Source organism: Coenobita brevimanus, chromosome 64, assembly GCF_032717465.1.
Source record: "Coenobita brevimanus isolate Jiangsu-jjx chromosome 64, ASM3271746v2, whole genome shotgun sequence".
Classification (NCBI taxonomy): Eukaryota; Metazoa; Arthropoda; class Malacostraca; order Decapoda; family Coenobitidae; genus Coenobita; species Coenobita brevimanus.
In genome coordinates this window covers 33,587,717-33,605,789 of record NC_137017.1, presented here as the reverse complement: position 1 = coordinate 33,605,789, position 18,073 = coordinate 33,587,717, and the positions used below count along the sequence as shown (strand labels likewise).

Genomic DNA, 18,073 nt, shown 5'->3' with positions numbered 1-18,073 from the left:
TTTCTGTGCCTGCCCTCCTCTCTTCCTATTTCTCCCATCTTTCCTGTCACGTCTTATTGGATTGCTTTCCTTTAGAGGTGGCTTTACATTGAGTGACAAGCCAAATGGTTTCCTGTAAGCCAAGAAACCATTTACTATGCTGGAAGGACACAAGTCAAGAGTGAGAGCAGTGGAAATGAGTTATTTAAGAGGAGCCTGTGGAGTCACATGGAGAGACAGGCTGACAAATGAGGATATAAAGGAGCGTTGTGGTGTTGATGTGGATATGATAGAAAGCGATATGAGGAACACACTGAGGTGGTTTGGCCATGTGGAGAGGATGGAGAGTGAAAGACTGACGAAGAGAGTGTATGTGAGTGAGGTGGAGGGGGGAAGAGGGAGGGGGAGGCCAAGGATGAGATGGAGGGATGGGGTGGAGAGGTATATGAGAAAGGGGTATGTGAATTGGGAGCAGGGAAGTGAAATGGTGGAGGACAGGGCAATGTGGAGGCATTTTGTTTGTGACCACCCCAAACAGGATTGAGGGGTCTGGCAATAGATAGATAGATAGATCTGATCTAAAAGCTTTATACCTCTATAATTTCCTCTTTAAAGGGCATCACCCTTCCCTTTATACACATTTACAATTACACTCTTCAGCCAATCATCTAGGACAACACACTCATAAATAATCATATTTATCAGGTCAGTGACTAACCTCACCCCTATATCTCCTAAGGCCTTCAACATTTCGGCAGTCAACCCAGACACACCTGCTGCCTTCCCCACCTTCATCCTGCCTATTGCCTCACTCACAGTAGCAGCATCATACAAAGGCCAAGGGTCAAACACTGGATCTGCTGGCTCCAAACCTTCCCTGTCCCAGTCAAACTCCTCATTCAACAACCAGCTATAATGCTCTCTCCATGCATCTTTAATATCCTCACTGTTCACCACTACCCTTCCTTCATCATTCTTCACACACTGCTCACCTATAATATCCCAATTATCCTTCTTCATCTGATCTGCCATCTTAAATATCATATTTTTTCTTTCCCCATGATTTAGGTTATCAAGTAAAAGTCTCTGTGACTTGGACTTCGCCCTGTATACCTCTCTTCTAGCCCTACGCTTGGCAGCCAAGTATTCCTTGCTACCACCCTTTTTCCATTCCCGGAAAAGCCTTCTTTTCTCCTTAACTGCAGCTTCTACACCCTCATCCCACCACCAAGTAACTTTATGTCTTGGTGGTCCTCTTGTCCAACCGCATGTTACATCAGTAACTCTCAAGAGGTTGTTCTTGAGGGCTCTGTACTGTTCATTAACACCTCTGTCTACAGCTCCCTGTTCAGCCACCACTCTCCTCATCTCGCTATAGAAGGCATCCCTTACTACTTGGTTTTTCAGCTTCCATACTTTCCTCCTAGGTACATAGGTCCTCTTTTTCATCACTCATTCTTTAAGCGCCATATCACAAATCAATAATTTGTGCTGCCGCACACACTCCTCACTTCCTGTAACTTTAACATCCCTCACTAACCTCCTATCAGCACTCCTAACCACAAAATAATCTATCTGACTGCTATTTCATCCAGACTCATACATAATTAACCTACTCTCTCTTTTCCTAAAATATGTGTTGCATACAATCATGTCCGTTGCCTCTCCAAACTCGAGTATCCTTTCCCCTTCCGCATTCCTTATACCATATGCACATCCCCCATGTCCTCCGTCATAACCTTGTGCTGCTTCACCTACATGACCATTTAAGTCCCCACCCAAAACCACTATCTCATCATCCCGCATACCACCTACTACATGTATTAAATCATCCCAAAATCTATCTTTCTCTGCTTCATCCAATCCTGCCTGTGGAGCATATGCCGATATAACTGCAGCTATCTTTCTACCAAATAGAATTTTCACTACCAATATCCTATTGCTTACTCTTATAACATTCATAACATATTCCACCCATTTCTCCGCAACCATCACACCAACACCTCCATATACGTCTGTCCCCCCCTGTCAAAACAACGTATAGGAACAGTCCCTCCCAACAATCTTTCTGGCTGATCCACCCCTGTACCGGACTTCCTGCAAACACGCCACATCCACCCACCTCCTACTGAATGCCTCAACAACTTCCCCTGCTCTTCCCCTCAAACTTCCCACATTCCATGAACCCACCGTCATCCCCCTGGGTGATTTACTGTCCTCAGGCTTACTTTGAAACTGATTCTTGTGTTCTGTCATAGTCAGTATTAATAAAGGGGGACAGACATACCACAGGCCCCACTCACTGCACAGTCCCATATCCAGGCAATGGATCTGGGACCCCTAGCCCACCAGCTTACCAGTGGCTGTGGTAGTGGCCTTGGGGCACCCTGCCAGGACAGCTGCAGGGACACCCTCCAAGCGTGCCTTGGCACTGCAACTATCCCGCCATTATACACCCACTGATAGGGCAGCCTCCTGGGGAGCTACTCCCAGGTTCGGGCCCCTCTCTATTGGGCAGAAACGGCAGCCTGGGAACCGCAATGCCCTGTACCCTCTAGCACTGACCCAAGCCCCATCTCGCCCTGGACCCATGATCTATGCTGGTGGAACCCCCATCACGCCTCCCCCCAAAAATCCGCCACTAGGTAGCGGAGACAAAGTTTTCTGGCCGCATGCCCTTGCTGGCGCCAACCCGTGTAATGCAGTGGGATACGTTGTGTGAAATGTAAGATGCATGTGGTGTAGTGCATGAGATAGTTAGAGGAAATGTTTGGGAGAGTATGCTGGTCTACTCTCCATGTTACTGTCACACTGAAAAGGTCAGCAAAGGGGGATGCTTAGATAGCTAGTGAAACAGGAGCTCCAGCTCTCCCTATCACCAGCATTCCCATTCACCTCGGGAGTACCACCTTGTTCGGCCCGTGCTACAGTATGGTAAAATGCACCCAAATGCAATCTCCCAGACAGTATAAAATGTTACCTTAATATCAACAGCATTTTCCATCTGAGATTGTTGTTTATCTGATTTTTCTGCTTGGGAAACTGCAAAAGTTTCATCAAGGGCTGAGGTGCCATGGCCTCCCTTCTTCAGCATTGCTTGCATCTGACGCTCATATTCCAGCTGCTGCTTCATCTTTTTGCGCTCCTTGTGGCTTAGCTTCTTCAGTGCTTCTTTTTCTATGAAAAGAAAGAAAAAGTACCATACACACAGTAAGTTATACAATTACAGCAAAAATACTAAAATCATGCCTCCATATGCTCAACTAAAGAGTTAAATAACCTTTGGCATCTGTGCATACGAAGTTCACTTATACTGACCTCTTTAACCCCTCATTATGAACCACATATATGGCCATCTTTCCTAGCCCAAACTTGCCTACATAAAATCCCGAACTAGATTACAGATATGCTAAGGGCACAACCTACTGTATATGAGGCAGAGCACACAAAAGGGTAACATTAATGATCTTTAAAGCAATAAGTGGAAAACAAGTACTGTACTGTATTACAAATCTGCTTCCTAAGGGCATGATGTACTGTATGGAGGTACAGTATATCAGATCAGACAAGAGAATGGCAGTGATGATCCTTAAGGCAATAACTGAGGAAATAATTACCGAACCATGGACTCAGCTTTCTTTCCCACGTAACTTAAACTGAGGTGAATTTGGATGCCTTTTTTATTGTTTGTTTTTAAGCTCTTGTTTTATGGTTTCAGAGAGAGATAAGTACACTGATCCCTTGGTTAGCACACACAATTGGTACAAAACAATGTGCATGATAATGGATTTGTGATATAAAGAGTACACAGAATCTATGGAATTTACCCTAATTGGTACTAGGCACCCCAATTGCAAGCCCGAAATTACTCTTGATAACAATTCAGACCAACAAAATACTGTACATACATACTGTTATGGTAAGTCACAGATACATATAAGCATGGTTAGGGTAACAGATACAGATGAAAAGGCCAAAATACGGAAGAAACACGTACCACAGAGAGACTTCAGATGGGCTGGATAGTAGGGGGTTGCAAGTGAAATTTTGAAACTGAAATTTCTTATTTAGTCAAATCATACTAAAGGTATACAATAATCCCTTCAAGATCCGATGTAACAGAGCCAAAGGCATGTCCGAGACTTGGTTTTGTCCCGGACTTGGGAAAAATGCCCCTGGACAGGTACTTATAGAGCCCAACCCAACCTAACTTTCAAAGCCACCTAAATAATTCCCTACTGGACGTGCACAGGACCTATTTAAGACCCTATACACACAAATATGGGACAGAAACCATGAAATAAATGAAAAAGAACCAGGGAATGAGAAATTAGAAGTGAGTATGGAAGATATTTAGCAGTGTACAGGGTACTTATGACACGTCTGTGGCCGTCACGAAGATTAACCCACCTCCTCTAGGGTTCTGACAGTGTTGAAGGTGCACTTGAAGCATGTAGAGTAATCCAGTGCTGTGCTGCACTTAATCCTTCGCATTGTAAATTATAATTGTTAACACTGCACATTCTCTTCTTACTTGTGCCATGCCAGTTTTTTTTTTTTTTTTTTTTTTTTTTTTTTTTTTTTAATGTGAGGAAGAAGGAACCAAAGGCCATGAGCCAGCAATTATTGCTCCTTCCAAGAGAAAAACAAAATACAAGAGAGAGCCAAATTCAAGGTCCATTCATTTCAAGATGCCTGGACACACTGCGTTTGAAAGACTGGAGATCACAGGAAGCAGGAAATACAGACAGAAGGAGACAGTTCCAGAGCTGACCTGTTGCATAAATGAAGGACTGGGAGTAACGGTTATCTCTTGCATTAAAGAGCTGGACAGAAAAGGGATGAGAGTCTGCTGCTAGACTTGTGCTACGCGCCCATCGTAGAGGTAGAGAAATGCAAGCAGACAGTTCAGAGGAGCAGTGACCATTGATGTAGCGATAGAAAAGAGATAAAGATGCAACAGTGCAACGAAGAGACAGAGGTTGAAGGGAGTCAGTAGGAGGAGGATAGTTATTGAGACGAAAAGCCTTTGACTCCACCCTATTGAGATGAGCTGTATGTGGGGAGCCTCCTCACACATGAGAGTTGTACTCCACACAGGGGTGGATAAAACCCCTGTATAGAGTCAACAATTGTGCAGGGGTAAAGAAGGAATGGAGTTGGCTTAGCACACCTAATCTCTTGGAAGCAGATTTTACAAGAGATGTAATATGATCTTCCAAGATAAGTCCCGAGTAAATGAAACCCCAAGCATGTTCAAGGATGATGCAGGATTAAGCTGAAAATTATTAAACATTAGTGGGTATACCTGTGGAAGATTTTGTTGGGTTGATATGTGTAAAAACTGAGTCTTTGATGCATTAAAAACAACCAGATTATTTTTACCCCAGTCAGACATTAGGCATGCCATAGCCTCATCCCTTGTTTGTTGAGGTAACTGCTGAGATGGACGTTGCGGGAACCGAATGGAAAGGTGAAGGGTGGAGTCAACAGCGTATGAGTGGATAGGGTTAGATGTACAGCTTAGAAGGTCATTGATGAATAAAAAGAAGAGAGTTGGTGATAGGACTGCACTTAAACCTTTGCACTCTGAATTCTAATTTTTTAACACTGCACAACACTGTAAATTCCAATGTGGCCTAATGGTGAGGTATTGCAGTTTATTCACAAAAACAAAGAGTGTGGCGCAGCCATGGTGACGAGCATGCAGTCATGACGGTAGGTAGGAGGGAACTGGGGAGGGGATGATGCAGGAGCGTTCTAGTGGACGTCAGAGGAAATATGTGCCAAAACTCGGCTGTTCGTTACCATGCCACAAATTTATAATAAGGACGAACATTTTTTTTTTTTTTTTTTTTTTTTTTTTTTTTTTGGGGTGTCCGAGGACCTGAGCCCAAAATGTCTGGGACTTGGGGTGTCTGGAACTTGGGCATCTGGGTCTTAAAGGGATTGCTATACCTCGATATATGATATTCCTACTTGTGATACCCGGCTTAGCGATGGGGGTACAAATACCATCATACCTCGCTAGACGATGGTCGTGCCCTGGTTTAACAATTGGCCCTCTGATATCACGTCCACAGGCGATGGGCCAAATTTTGAATCACACGCGTTCCATGGACAACTGAGCCTGCCCGCCTCCCAGGACGTGCAGAAACACTCCTGCAGCCCCCACAGCCATCGCTCACCCCGCGCTCGCCCATATCGTTCTTCTCCCACCAGCCTCAGAGTGAGGAACTCTCTTACACTCACCCACCCCGCATAGTATTCCATTACCAATGTTACGCAAGCCTCTATTGTAGTGCATCGTAACTGAGTACAGTCATCTCACATAAAGTGCGTGAATCTGGGCGACACAGCCCATTGCACTTTATAAATTCGCACTTTGCGAAGCAGAGGATCCCATGTTAAAATGGCTTTATGGGCGACACATCCTGAATTTTCGTATATTGATTCACCAATACCTATCTGTAACTAAAATGCACAAGGAATACTTACAATAGAAACATGCAAGAGTAATACTGAATATTCACTATGAAAATTCAAGACCTTACCAGCATTGTGCAGAGGGTAGATAATGCAAATTGTTGTTGTGGAGGCCGTACCACGGAAGATGAATCAAAACACTAACAGATGTTCTGCATGGGCCCTCATCCCATGCCTCACTTTCACTCTCATCACTCATTTGTATTGCTTTTGTTCTTTTGTTTTGTTTTTCTTGGAAGGAATGGTTTGTGGACTCTCAGTCATTGGTTCCTTCTTTCTTGCATTAAAAAAAAAAATAATAATAATAATCCACCATCTCCACTCTCGGTATACTCATACATGTGAAAAATCCTTTTGGTAATGAATCATTCTGAATCATTACCGATGGAATATTTGGTAATTAATCATTCTGAATCATTACCGATTGAATTTTTGGTAATTTATTCATTCTTAATCATTACCGATCAAATTTTTTCATTACCAAATTGCCTCACATTTGGTAATGAAAAATACCAAATGGCAACCCTGGTGACAACTGTGTCAGTGATTAACAAATGCTCTTAACCCGCCGCATGCCGGCTATTTTTAGCCCTATGGGTCACCCCAGTGCCGGCCATTTATCGACCTTTATTTTTTTGGTTAAAATGATAGATTTGATGCGGAAAAAAACAATTTTGCCATTAAAATGCTCACCGAGACTCGAAAATGAGTTTTTTAGGTATAGCCGCTCTCTCACGTTCGCCACTTATGTGAGAGAAAGCCGTTTTCTATGTAAGGTATACTCAGGTATTTATGCTGGGAAGGTATAGCAAACTGTGAGTGTTTTTATGAATAATAAATGACAACACCAGCGGCGAACGTCCTCGTAATTTTCATTGCTTTCACGGTGTTTTTTTTTTGGAGTATGGATTCCAAACTATTTGAGAATCATAGAATAGTGTTTCGATAATATCAGGCTGTGGTAATCATATTACGGGTTGTCAGGAAGCGTAAAGTGGAGACTTCGTTACACAACTTCAGAGGTCTCCACAAGTCCTACGGTACTCGACGAAGGCTCAACAAACACCCCAGGAGAAAGCTGAAGGTATGTGCCATAAGCATATGTAATTTTAATATTCTAGGACTAATAACTGATTTTTGGCAAATATTTTTAGAGAGTCTGTCAGAGCGCAAATATGCCCGTGGGAGCCGCAAGAAAAAGCAAAACAAGCCCGCCGTTAAGTGGTTAATCTAAGTCTAAAAACAGTTTATATATCAACCTAACACAAAATTTAAGTCTAAAATATTATCAAAATTGGTTTTAACAAAAATCAAAACCCATTGTTAAACTGGGGTCTGGCCATCATTAGGCAGGGTATGGTGGTATTTCTACCCCATCGCTAAGCCGGGGTATCACATCTAGGAGTATTGTATCTCGGGGTTTACCTGTATAGTGTCAAATAATGCACCTCATTCACTTTGAATCCCAACTTCAATGGTAAACATTCATTGCTGATAAATACATATACGCACCTGCTAATACATGTACAATATTTATGTTATTCGTCACAATACAGTACCGTATATACATATCTTTTTTGAGTGGCTACCTGTGTTCTCTTGCAGTGGGCACTGGGCACAGTGTCAGAGTCACATGAACAGTGTTGCCACTGATCACAGACATCACACTGTAGGGCAGGCTGACAAGGCCGACCCTCAACTGAAGAGACAATGCAAGGAAAGGCAGCCATGGTCACAATGCAGTTTTTTATATGATACTGTTTCAGAAGTAACTTTGTTTCATGATGTCTCAAGACTCAAGACTAAAAATTAAGCTGAGCCCAGATTCACTGAAATCATTTGGTGAACTCCAGAAATGCAAGTTTCCGAAATGATTCAGTGAACCTACCTATTTAGCAACTCCAGAAATGTAAGTTTCCAAAATGACTTTGGTGATGGGCCGGAATGATTTCGGTGGTGGGGGCCGGAATGACTATGGTGGGAGGCCAAAATGACCAAGGCCAGAAAAACTGTAGGCTGGAGTGACCTGTTACCAATTAGGTTAAGTTAGGTTAGGTTAAATGTATGGGGGTCTGGGGGGGCAAAGCTCTCCCAGTTTCCTTTGGCTAAGTTAGATTATATTTCGGTACGTTTAGTTAAATCGCTATACTAGATAATGAGTTTATAATAACATGGGTGGAATCAGCACACCCATTTCATAAATAATTACCTCAACTCTATCATAAACTTAACTGCAAATCAATTTACAACGACAGTACAGTACTAACCTTCTTGCTTCTTTTTCTTAAGTTTTGCTTCTTCACTCTCTTCCTCCTCCTCCTCTTCAGAAACCTCCGTCTTGGCGGGTGTTTCTTCCTTTTCAATGACTGGGGGTGATGGATCATTAACTGCTTTTGCCTCAGCTTCTTTCTCCATGCACAAATCACCAGCTTCACTGTCACTCATTTTCCGTTTGATTTTCTCTTCCTTCTCGTTCTCTTTGCTTTTTATTATACTGCTGGAAAGTACATCATCATTCTTCTCTTCTACCACAATCTTCTTTTCTTCAACTTCCTTTTCGACCTCTTCCATCTCCTCATCTTCTCCATCTGCCTCTTCATTCTCCTCCTCTTCCTGAAGCTTTTTTCTTTCTTTCTTTTTCTTCTGCTTGGCTTTCAGGCTTTTAACTTGAAGTGCCATGATTTCATCTTCATCTGAACCATCTTGTAACTTCAGTCCCATAACATCGTCCACCAGCTTATCTTCATCATCATCTTCCCAGTCATCTTTTTTCCCTTTCTTCTTTTTATCCTTCTTTTTCTTATTTGTTTTCTGTAACGACATATCTTTCAAGGCCTCTTCTTCACTATCAGGTGCAGCAGTTGCAACTGTAATATCCTCTACCTCATCATCACTCCAGTCATCTTTTCCTTTGCCTTTCTTCTTCTTTCCTTTTTTCGGCGGCACAGCTTCACTTTTTTTATTAACTTGTTCTTCCTCATCACTCACATCAGCTTTGTTTTTGTTTTTCTTATTTTTCTTCTTTTTGTCATCCACATCAGCTACTGGGGTCCCCTCTCCATCACTCATATCATGTTTACCTTTACCTTTCTTCTTCTTGCCTTTCTTCTTATCCTCCGATTCAGCCACACTGCTTTGGGGCGGCTCATCATCCTCACTCAGGTCATGCTTGCCCTTACCTTTTTTTTTCTTATTCTTTTTCTGAACAGCTGTAATACTGTCATCACTCTCGGCTGCCGCAGGGATCCCAGTTACCTTCTCGTCTTGATCCGATCCCCAGTCGTCCTTACTTTTGCCCTTCTTCCCTTTCTTTGCTGGCATTCTCTATGTGTGCAAAGGCGCTCTTAATTCAATTCCAGCCACACGAGAGGAACAAAACTCGTGCCAGTGCTTCACCACAGCACCAACACCACCATGTGAGGCAGCCAAGTGGATGTCCTTCTCACCACGACAACTACTGTCACACAGCAGGCTGCCCACTGGATCACGGCGCAGTGCAGTTCAACGTCATTTTCGGAATTTCTTTTTACTCGGTTTCTTTGCATTGTTTTTAAATTGACAGTACTTTTATTAATTTATGTTCCCTATTCCACAGCCAGGCGTTTCCTCTCTTCAATATATGCTGGCAAGCGTTCTGAATAATAGTATGCCGAGCTAATGGTATTACTCTCAGTTTCCATATACGTCCCAGTCAAGGGCTGGCGCCTGCGGGAATTCGTCGGGACGCAGGCCGGGCAGAGCGCCGATTTTTCAAGTTTCGAATATAGATTTTTTTTTTTTTTTTTTTTTTTTGGGGGGGCCAAATTGAAGAAATACGTCTGGTGCACCTGGCAGTGCAATTTTTAGCTTCTGACACCCATCCTGTGCTTCGCAATGAAGCGCGAAAAAATTTCATTAAATGAAGCAACGTTGGGTCTGGTTAGTACTTGGATGGGTGACCGCCTGGGAACACAGATGCTGTTGGCATCCCTACGTGTCAAGTGGGGTTGGTGGAGGATTAGTGCCCCTCCCTGTAAAACAATTAACTCTAAGCCCTTGGCCACCCCGTCTGGGATACATGGCGTCTGGCAATTTTTTTTTTTTTTTTTTTTTTTTTTTTTTTTTTTTTAGGTCCTGAAAAAGAACCCAAGTCAGTTGCCCGTGTTCTGAGGACAAAGAGTTGAACTCAGAGTACGCAGCATAAGAAAAAAGAAACAGCAAGCTAAGAATTGTGTGGAGGCGATGAATGTCGGTGTTTCAATGTGACAGCCAAAGTCAAACGCTTGTTGCGGAGGTAGCTCCTCCATACTGTTGAACTCCGCCAGACTCACCTACACTTTCCTCGGCTGTATCTCGCTCTCCATCCTCTCCACATGGCCAAACCACCTCAGTGTGTTACTCCTAACGCTTTCTGTCACCTTCACCCTCACACCACAAAGCTCCCGAACTTCCTTATTTGTCTGTCTCTCCCTGACTCTCCACATGCTCCTCCAGTTTTTTTTTTTTTTTTTTTTTTTTTATGTGTCCGACTCTGGGCATAGGCTTCACAGCCTGCTATCAAGGCCCAGCAGTCCTCCTACATACCATACACCTCTACATGTCACCACTTCGGCGCTAACACCCACCGTCCATGTTGAATACATGCTAGGGCTGTCTCATACAGGACTGGTGTATTGGTATTAGCGGGGGTATTTTTACGACATGTCGGCGGGTCTTCTGGTAGATCAGTAAAGCCTGATTTAATGAAATTCAAATCCTTAAACTGTTCCCTGCCCCAGCGGGGATTTGAACCCGGGTCCGTTAGGACCGCACGCCACTTCTCTACCGGTTGAGCCACCATCTTCTTGTGTCTTTGCACACATAACACTGAACCTGCTTCTTTCAACCCTTTGCAACTGGTGCAGAATCCAAGAAGTGACGAGCATAAAAGACTGAGCCATGAGTCTGTCTGGAAGGCTAGTAAACTTGTCATCCTCGTTCTGAAGCAGTCAGTGTGCCATACTTTTCCAATAGCTGATACACAAGATTCTTGTTCCCTGTCTTCACCATTTAAATATTATAGGAGTTGAGGACTGTCATATCAGTCATGTGGTTGAAGAATCTGTGGTACCATTTTACAGTTTTCCTCACATTCCACTGCACCCAGCTGATAGTCATTATTATCTCTCCACCTCATGTTTTAATTATAATCTAAAACTGCATCTGGTTTCCTCACAGTTTCTTACCACAGTCCTTCATCTCACCCTTGTGTAATGTAATGAGCAATGATACTTGCCTCTTGTCGTGCCAGCTGATGGCAAGTACTGTATTCTCCCTGTTTTTTTTTTTTTCAGTTCAACATGCCCATGCCAGGCATCATCTACAAATCTGAGCATATTTTTTCTGTTTTTCCTGACTGTGCCACATGTGCCAGTGTTCTGAGTGAGCATAAAATGACACAAATCAAGGTTGGTGTAACAACTGCTGGAAGCGTTGAGAGGTAGGATGGGACTGAGTGTATTGGTGTTGTGATGAGGAGAGGTAGATTGAGATGGTTTGGGCATGTTGAGAGGATGGGAGATGATAACTGGGTGCAGAAAATGGAAAATGTTAATGCTAGGAGTGGAGTAGTGAGAGGAACCCCGAAAAAGACCTGGGACGAGGTCATTGAGTGTGACCTCAGGATTAAAGGACTAAATAGGGAAGCTGCCAGAGATTGAGCAGCGTCAAAAGCCGCCATTAGATGACCAAGGCTGATACATGCAAGCAAAGCCTTAAAAAATTAAATGAAATGGAACAAAACAGAACGAGTGTACCAACTGTCTGTATAAAGGACATGCCCTTTGCCCATAAATGATGCCATTAGTTTTCACAATGGCACCTGCCACTCCCAGTGGGTCATCTTTTGGAATGTCTACATCACTGGCAGTGTAAACTATCATGTCAAGAACTATTCCAGTGTCATAATAACAAAGGTTGAAGATTTTGATGTCAAAGCGATGTCTTTTACTAGGAATATACTGCTTGAAAACAAAACAAGCATTGAAAAGTTCCAAAATTTCATGTCACCATCTTACGAAAAGGATAAAAGTGCTTTCTATATTTCTCTACTATCATGGTGAACACTTCCCTCACTTTCCACAAGCCATCATTTTCAAAAGGGTTATTGTCATATCCAAAATGCAGGAGGAGATGAAGGAAGAGCAACCGGTCTCTGATTATAAATTTATCACATGGTGGTGAGGGGATGAGAGGATCATTTCTCCAGTAACCATTTACAGTATAACATATTTCATTACAAGAGGCATCGGCAACAAGAGAGCAAAGAAAGCTACATTTCCTCAACTGTCATGTCTATCCAACGATGTGCACGAGAAGCTGGTGTGTTCTGTAGTATAAATGTAAGATTAGTTTCATTCACAATGAAAGAGACTACAGCATTATCAAAATTGGTTTCAAAATTAGGGCGTCGGGCTATAGATAGATAGATAGATAGTTTCAAAATAATCAGTTTCACTTGCATCCTCACTACAAGGCCACTCATCAGTAATGCCTAAATTTCATCAGTCAAAATCATGAATATCTGGCTGAAAATCTTTTCCCATCTGTCCAGTCAAAAGGTGAATGGCGTCACGAGGATCATCTTTGGCTTCCTGCTCACCGTCATCAAAATCCTCCACCATACTATCACCGTCACTCACTCTTCGCTCTTCCCCTGCACTACCAATATCCCAGCCTGAATCTTCATTCAGAGAGGACAGAGATCCCTCATCATTTCATAAATTATAGGGAAATACTTTGAAGAAGTCAAGGTGCAGATAGTCTTCTGTGTCTAAATTTAGGATGAGAAGGTGGGGTAGGCTTGGATGCTCCATGAATATCACCATGAGTGGAGGCGGGCTTGCTAGGCCTACCATCTGGGATGATAACTTTCCTCCCTTTTGACTCTGCCACAATTTGTTCATCACTACTGCTGCTGCTTGAATCAAGAACTGTTTGCTTCCATTTCATAGATACTGTTTTCTTAAAAGTACCGGGTAATCATACATCTTGAACCACAAGAAGTGGAGGGTTGTGGGTCCCGTGGTGGTGACTGACCTCTGCCTTTCATGCTGACTAGGGAGATACTGAGAACGCGTGGGTGGTGACGGAAACAGCTTAGCCATGATGCCCAACATCATTAAAGGACATATGGGAGAAATATATAGCACGCTCATTTCAAAAAAGGCTTGCTCATATGATGTACATCATAGCTACAAGTTTTCCATCACATGAAGTACGTTGCAGCTATTGGGTTAAAAAGACCATGAAAGATGGTAAGGGTAAAAGGCTTGCTCATATGATGTACATCATAGCTACAAGTTTTTCCATCACATGAAGTACATTGCAGCTATTGGGTTAAAAAGACCATGAAAGATGGTAAGGGTACTGAACATGATCAAGTGATGATGGAATGTTTTGACTGTCAGATGAAGTGGATTTGTCAAGTAGCTGATAACGAACCAGGCTCAGTCATTCCATAAAGAACTTAAATTAGAACATGAGCGTAATTACACTGAAGGATAGTGGGTCAAAGGTGTCTTGTTGGATTATTTTATGTGACCTCCATTTATTACAGTATATGCGACATGTAAACCTCTGTTAGTCTGGCAAAATGGTTCATCCGGCAAGGCTCTGGAACCAAGGGTGCCAGAAAATTGGAGTTGTACCTGTACATGCAAACCTTGTTTATAACTGGGATACATTACTTGAAAACCAACTGGGTAATGACTGACCTTAAATCAAACACAATATATCACTGGTTCAATGAAGCTGTTTCCAAAAATTATCCCCCCCTCCTACACACACAAAATGCAACTCACTTAAATTGGTCTTTCTTCCACCTCTGCTCTTCCTATTTTAACTCCACCACCACATTACTGTTAGTTCACTGATACCAACACACCTGATGGCGACAAGTTCAAAGGCCATCATGGAATAGACAAATGATTTGTAGGCTTGTATGTCTATAACTGCTGAGGTTTCATAAGGGAAAGTAGCAATTGTGTAAACAAAAATGGCAGTTATGCATTTTAAAATGTTGCCACAATCTTACAATCACATAGGTGAAAGACTGCATGTAGGTCAATTGTAAGATGTTTGCCTGTATTCTTCGTCAGCTTTATAGGCCTGCCAGCTTCAAAAGTATTATCTTCCCCAAACATCCATTTCACTGTTGCACCAGTGTTTAAATGTTCACTGACCAACATGTCATTCATTCTAATTGATGCAGAATAAACAATGCAAAAGGGAGTCAATTAAAAGAATAAAAATACTGGACTACATTTATTCACACTGCCATATTCCTGTCCATCACTGTTTTCTTCTTTTCTTGAACCCTGAAAGAAAAATAAAATCAACTGTTTATTTATATCAAATACTAATGTAATACAAATTTCTTAGAAGGTAATGTCAGAACAAATCATGAAGGAAAGACCTCCAACAACCTCATCTGATCTGTGTCCCTTTTTACAGGACAAAATGAATCCAACAACTTGAAAATAAAACAGCTAAGTAAAAGTAGCTATTTTTATATACACAGGGCCCCAACTTTTCATAGTACTAAAATACCTTAAAGAATATACAACACTATCTGTTGTCACTGGGGGTGCTAAACTGAATTGGTGATAAATTCTGTTGTCACTGGGGGTGCTAAACTGAATTGGTGATAAATTCTGTTGTCACTGGGGGTGCTAAACTGAATTGGTGATAAATTCTGTTGTCACTGGGGGTGCTAAACTGAATTGGTGATAAATTCTGTTGTCACTGGGGGTGCTAAACTGAATTGGTGATAAATTCTCTCTTTCTATCTATCTATTGCCAGACGCCTCAATCCCGTTTGGGGTGGCCACAAACAAATCGCCTCCAAGTCGCCCTGTCCCCCGCCATTTCACTGCCCTGCTCCCAACTCACACTCCCCTCTCTCATATACCTCTCCACCCCATCCCTCCATCTCATCCTCGGCCTCCCCCTCCCTCTTCCACCCTCCGCCTCACTCACATACACTCTCTTCGTCAGTCTTTCACCCTCCATCCTCTCCACATGGACAGACCACCTCAGTGTGTTCCTCATAATGTTTCCTAGCACATTCACATCCACACCACAACGCTCCTTTATATCCTCATTCGTCAGGCTGTCTCTCCATGTGACTCCACAGGCTCCTCTTAAATAACTCATTTCCACTGCTCTCACTCTTGACTTGTGTCCTTCCAACAATGTCCAAGCTTCACTTCCATACGTTAGAATTGGTATCACAATACTGTCATGTAGTAACTTTTTCACTTCCATGCTCACTTCCCTGTTTCTTATCACTGCTTTCAAAGAACCAGCAACCTTTCTTCCCTGCTGTACCCTTTCAACCACTTCACCCTCCAAACCTCCATCCTTACTCATCACACTACCCAGGTACTTAAACGTACTGTACTCACATTTTCCAATTCCTCACCATCCAACCTCGCTGTACATTCACTGACTTCACCTCTCTCAAAGACCATCACTTTACTCTTCCCTACATTCACCTTTAGCTTCCGTTTCTTACACACTCTCTCAAACTCATCCACCAAGCCTTGCAGCTCCCCTTCGTCTTCACTCAACGACACAGTATCATCTGCAAACAACAGTACAGGGAGTTTCCAAACACTATCCTCTCTCACCAGGGCCACTCCAACATCCACTACCCTACCTTGTACCTCTTTTATTACCCCATCTATGTACAGATTGAACAACCATGGAGACATGACACATCCCTGTTTCAAACCAACTTTCAAAGAGAAAAATTCACTTAGTTCACCATTCACATGCACTGCAGCCTTCGCACCATCATACATTCTCTTCACAGCATTCAACAACTTCCCATTTACTCCATATATTCTTAATACTTTCCACATTCCTTGTATATCCATCCTGTCATATGCTTTCTCCAAATCCATGAAGGCTGCATACAACTTCTTTCCCTTCTCTAGAAACTTTTCCACAAAAGACCTAAGAATGAATATCTGATCTACACAACCTCTTCCCTTCTTAAAATCTCCATGTTCTTCTCCAGCTAATTCCTCTGTTTATTTTCCTACCTCTGTCAATAAGTACCCTACCATATACTTTTTCTGTTACACTAAGGAGACGAATGCCCCTATCATTACCACACACTTATTTTTCTTTTTTTCCTTTGTACAAGAGAATAATCATACTTGACTTGCAAACATCCGGGACTATCTTCCTTCCAGGCCAATCTGCACATCTTCCACATCCATTTTACTACTATCTCTCCCCCATGCTTCAGCATTTTACCACACACTCAATTCCTGGGACTTTCCCCATTTTGATTTCTTCATCGCTTCCACAACTTCCATCCACTGATTTCTTCCTCTCTTCTCACAACACTCCTTCTCTGAGCCATTTTCCAGCCACCTATGATCACATTACTTTCATTCTGTGTTTAACAAATTCTTAAAAGTGTTCTCTCCATCTGGCCACTTTTTCTCCCTTCTCCACTAGCAATTTACCATTTTCATTATTTACTCCCCGACTAACTTCTTATTACCCCGTCTAACTCACGTTACGCTTTCCAGAAAATTATCTTACATTCCCTACATTTACACTCAAATTCCTTCCAAATTCCTCATCCACTCTCTTCTTCTCTTATTAATCATTTCCCCTCACTCTCTTGGTACTCTTATTAATCTCTTCACCTCACTCTCTTACTCTCTCTTATTAATCTTTTCAACTCACTCTCTTCTTATTCTCTCTTATTAATCTTTTCACCTCTCTCTTCCTCTCTAAATATAACTCTTTTGTCTCTCAACTTCCTCCACATCCCTCTTTCTCATTCACTCACTACATGCTTTCTTCTTTCGGGTCCCAGCCTGTCTCACCTCTTCATTCCAATATGCTGTTCTTTGCACCCCCTTTCGTCTTCTCTACACCCCACACACCACCATATGCTACATAGATTTCTTCTGTGAATATCTTGCACACACCTTCCACCTCCCCCACCTACTCCAAATCATATTTACCCAATCACTTCTCTACTTCTCTCTTATATTCTGTCTTTTTTCTATCCTCTTCCAACCTATCTACCCTCCTTGTATGAACTACTTCTTCCTGTCCTTCCCTTCTTCTATTCTTGCATTTCATCTGAATCCTGACTCACCACCAAGTGGTGGTCGGAAAGTTCACTCCCCAACCTCTTTATGTTCTTGCATCCTTCTCATTCTATCATCCACACACACATAATCAATCACTGCCTTCTGTTCATTCTGTCCCACCCTTCTCATCACTTGCCACATATACCTGTGATCATTTTGTGTCTAAAGAGGCTATTGGCTATCACCAACTCCCTCCTGGCACAAATGTCCATAAGAGCACTGGTATTCTCATCCACTTCTGCAGGCACACCCCACTCACCGACTACTCCATCTGCCTTCACATTCCCTACTTTTTCATTTATATCTCCAATTAAAAACAGTCTCATTCCTTTCAAACATTTCCAGGTACACTTCCACATTTGTCCAGAACTCTTCTTTCACTCGACTAGCATGATCTTGCACTGGCTCTCTCTCTCTCTCTCTCTCTCTCTCTCACACACACACACACACACACACACACACACACA

At 42.5% G+C, this 18,073-nt stretch overlaps 2 protein-coding genes across 2 annotated transcripts in view; both read right to left on the bottom strand.

The window, feature by feature from the left end:
- LOC145404684 (ATP-binding cassette sub-family F member 1) overlaps positions 1-9,890 on the bottom strand; it is a 53,181-nt gene extending 43,291 nt beyond the window's left edge. Inside the window, exons 1-2 of the mRNA XM_080276237.1 lie at positions 8,733-9,890; positions 2,960-3,156 (exon numbers count right to left, since the gene is read on the bottom strand). Of these exons, the coding sequence (XP_080132363.1) occupies positions 2,960-3,156; positions 8,733-9,786 (1,251 nt within the window). The 5' untranslated portion in view covers positions 9,787-9,890. The remainder of the gene's footprint in view (positions 1-2,959; positions 3,157-8,732) is intronic.
- A 4,767-nt stretch (positions 9,891-14,657) lies between these two features.
- The window catches only part of LOC145404596 (neuroguidin), a 41,533-nt gene continuing 38,117 nt past the window's right edge, over positions 14,658-18,073 (bottom strand). Inside the window, exon 8 of the mRNA XM_080276115.1 lies at positions 14,658-14,801. Coding sequence (XP_080132241.1) covers positions 14,776-14,801 — 26 coding nt within the window. The 3' untranslated portion in view covers positions 14,658-14,775. The remainder of the gene's footprint in view (positions 14,802-18,073) is intronic.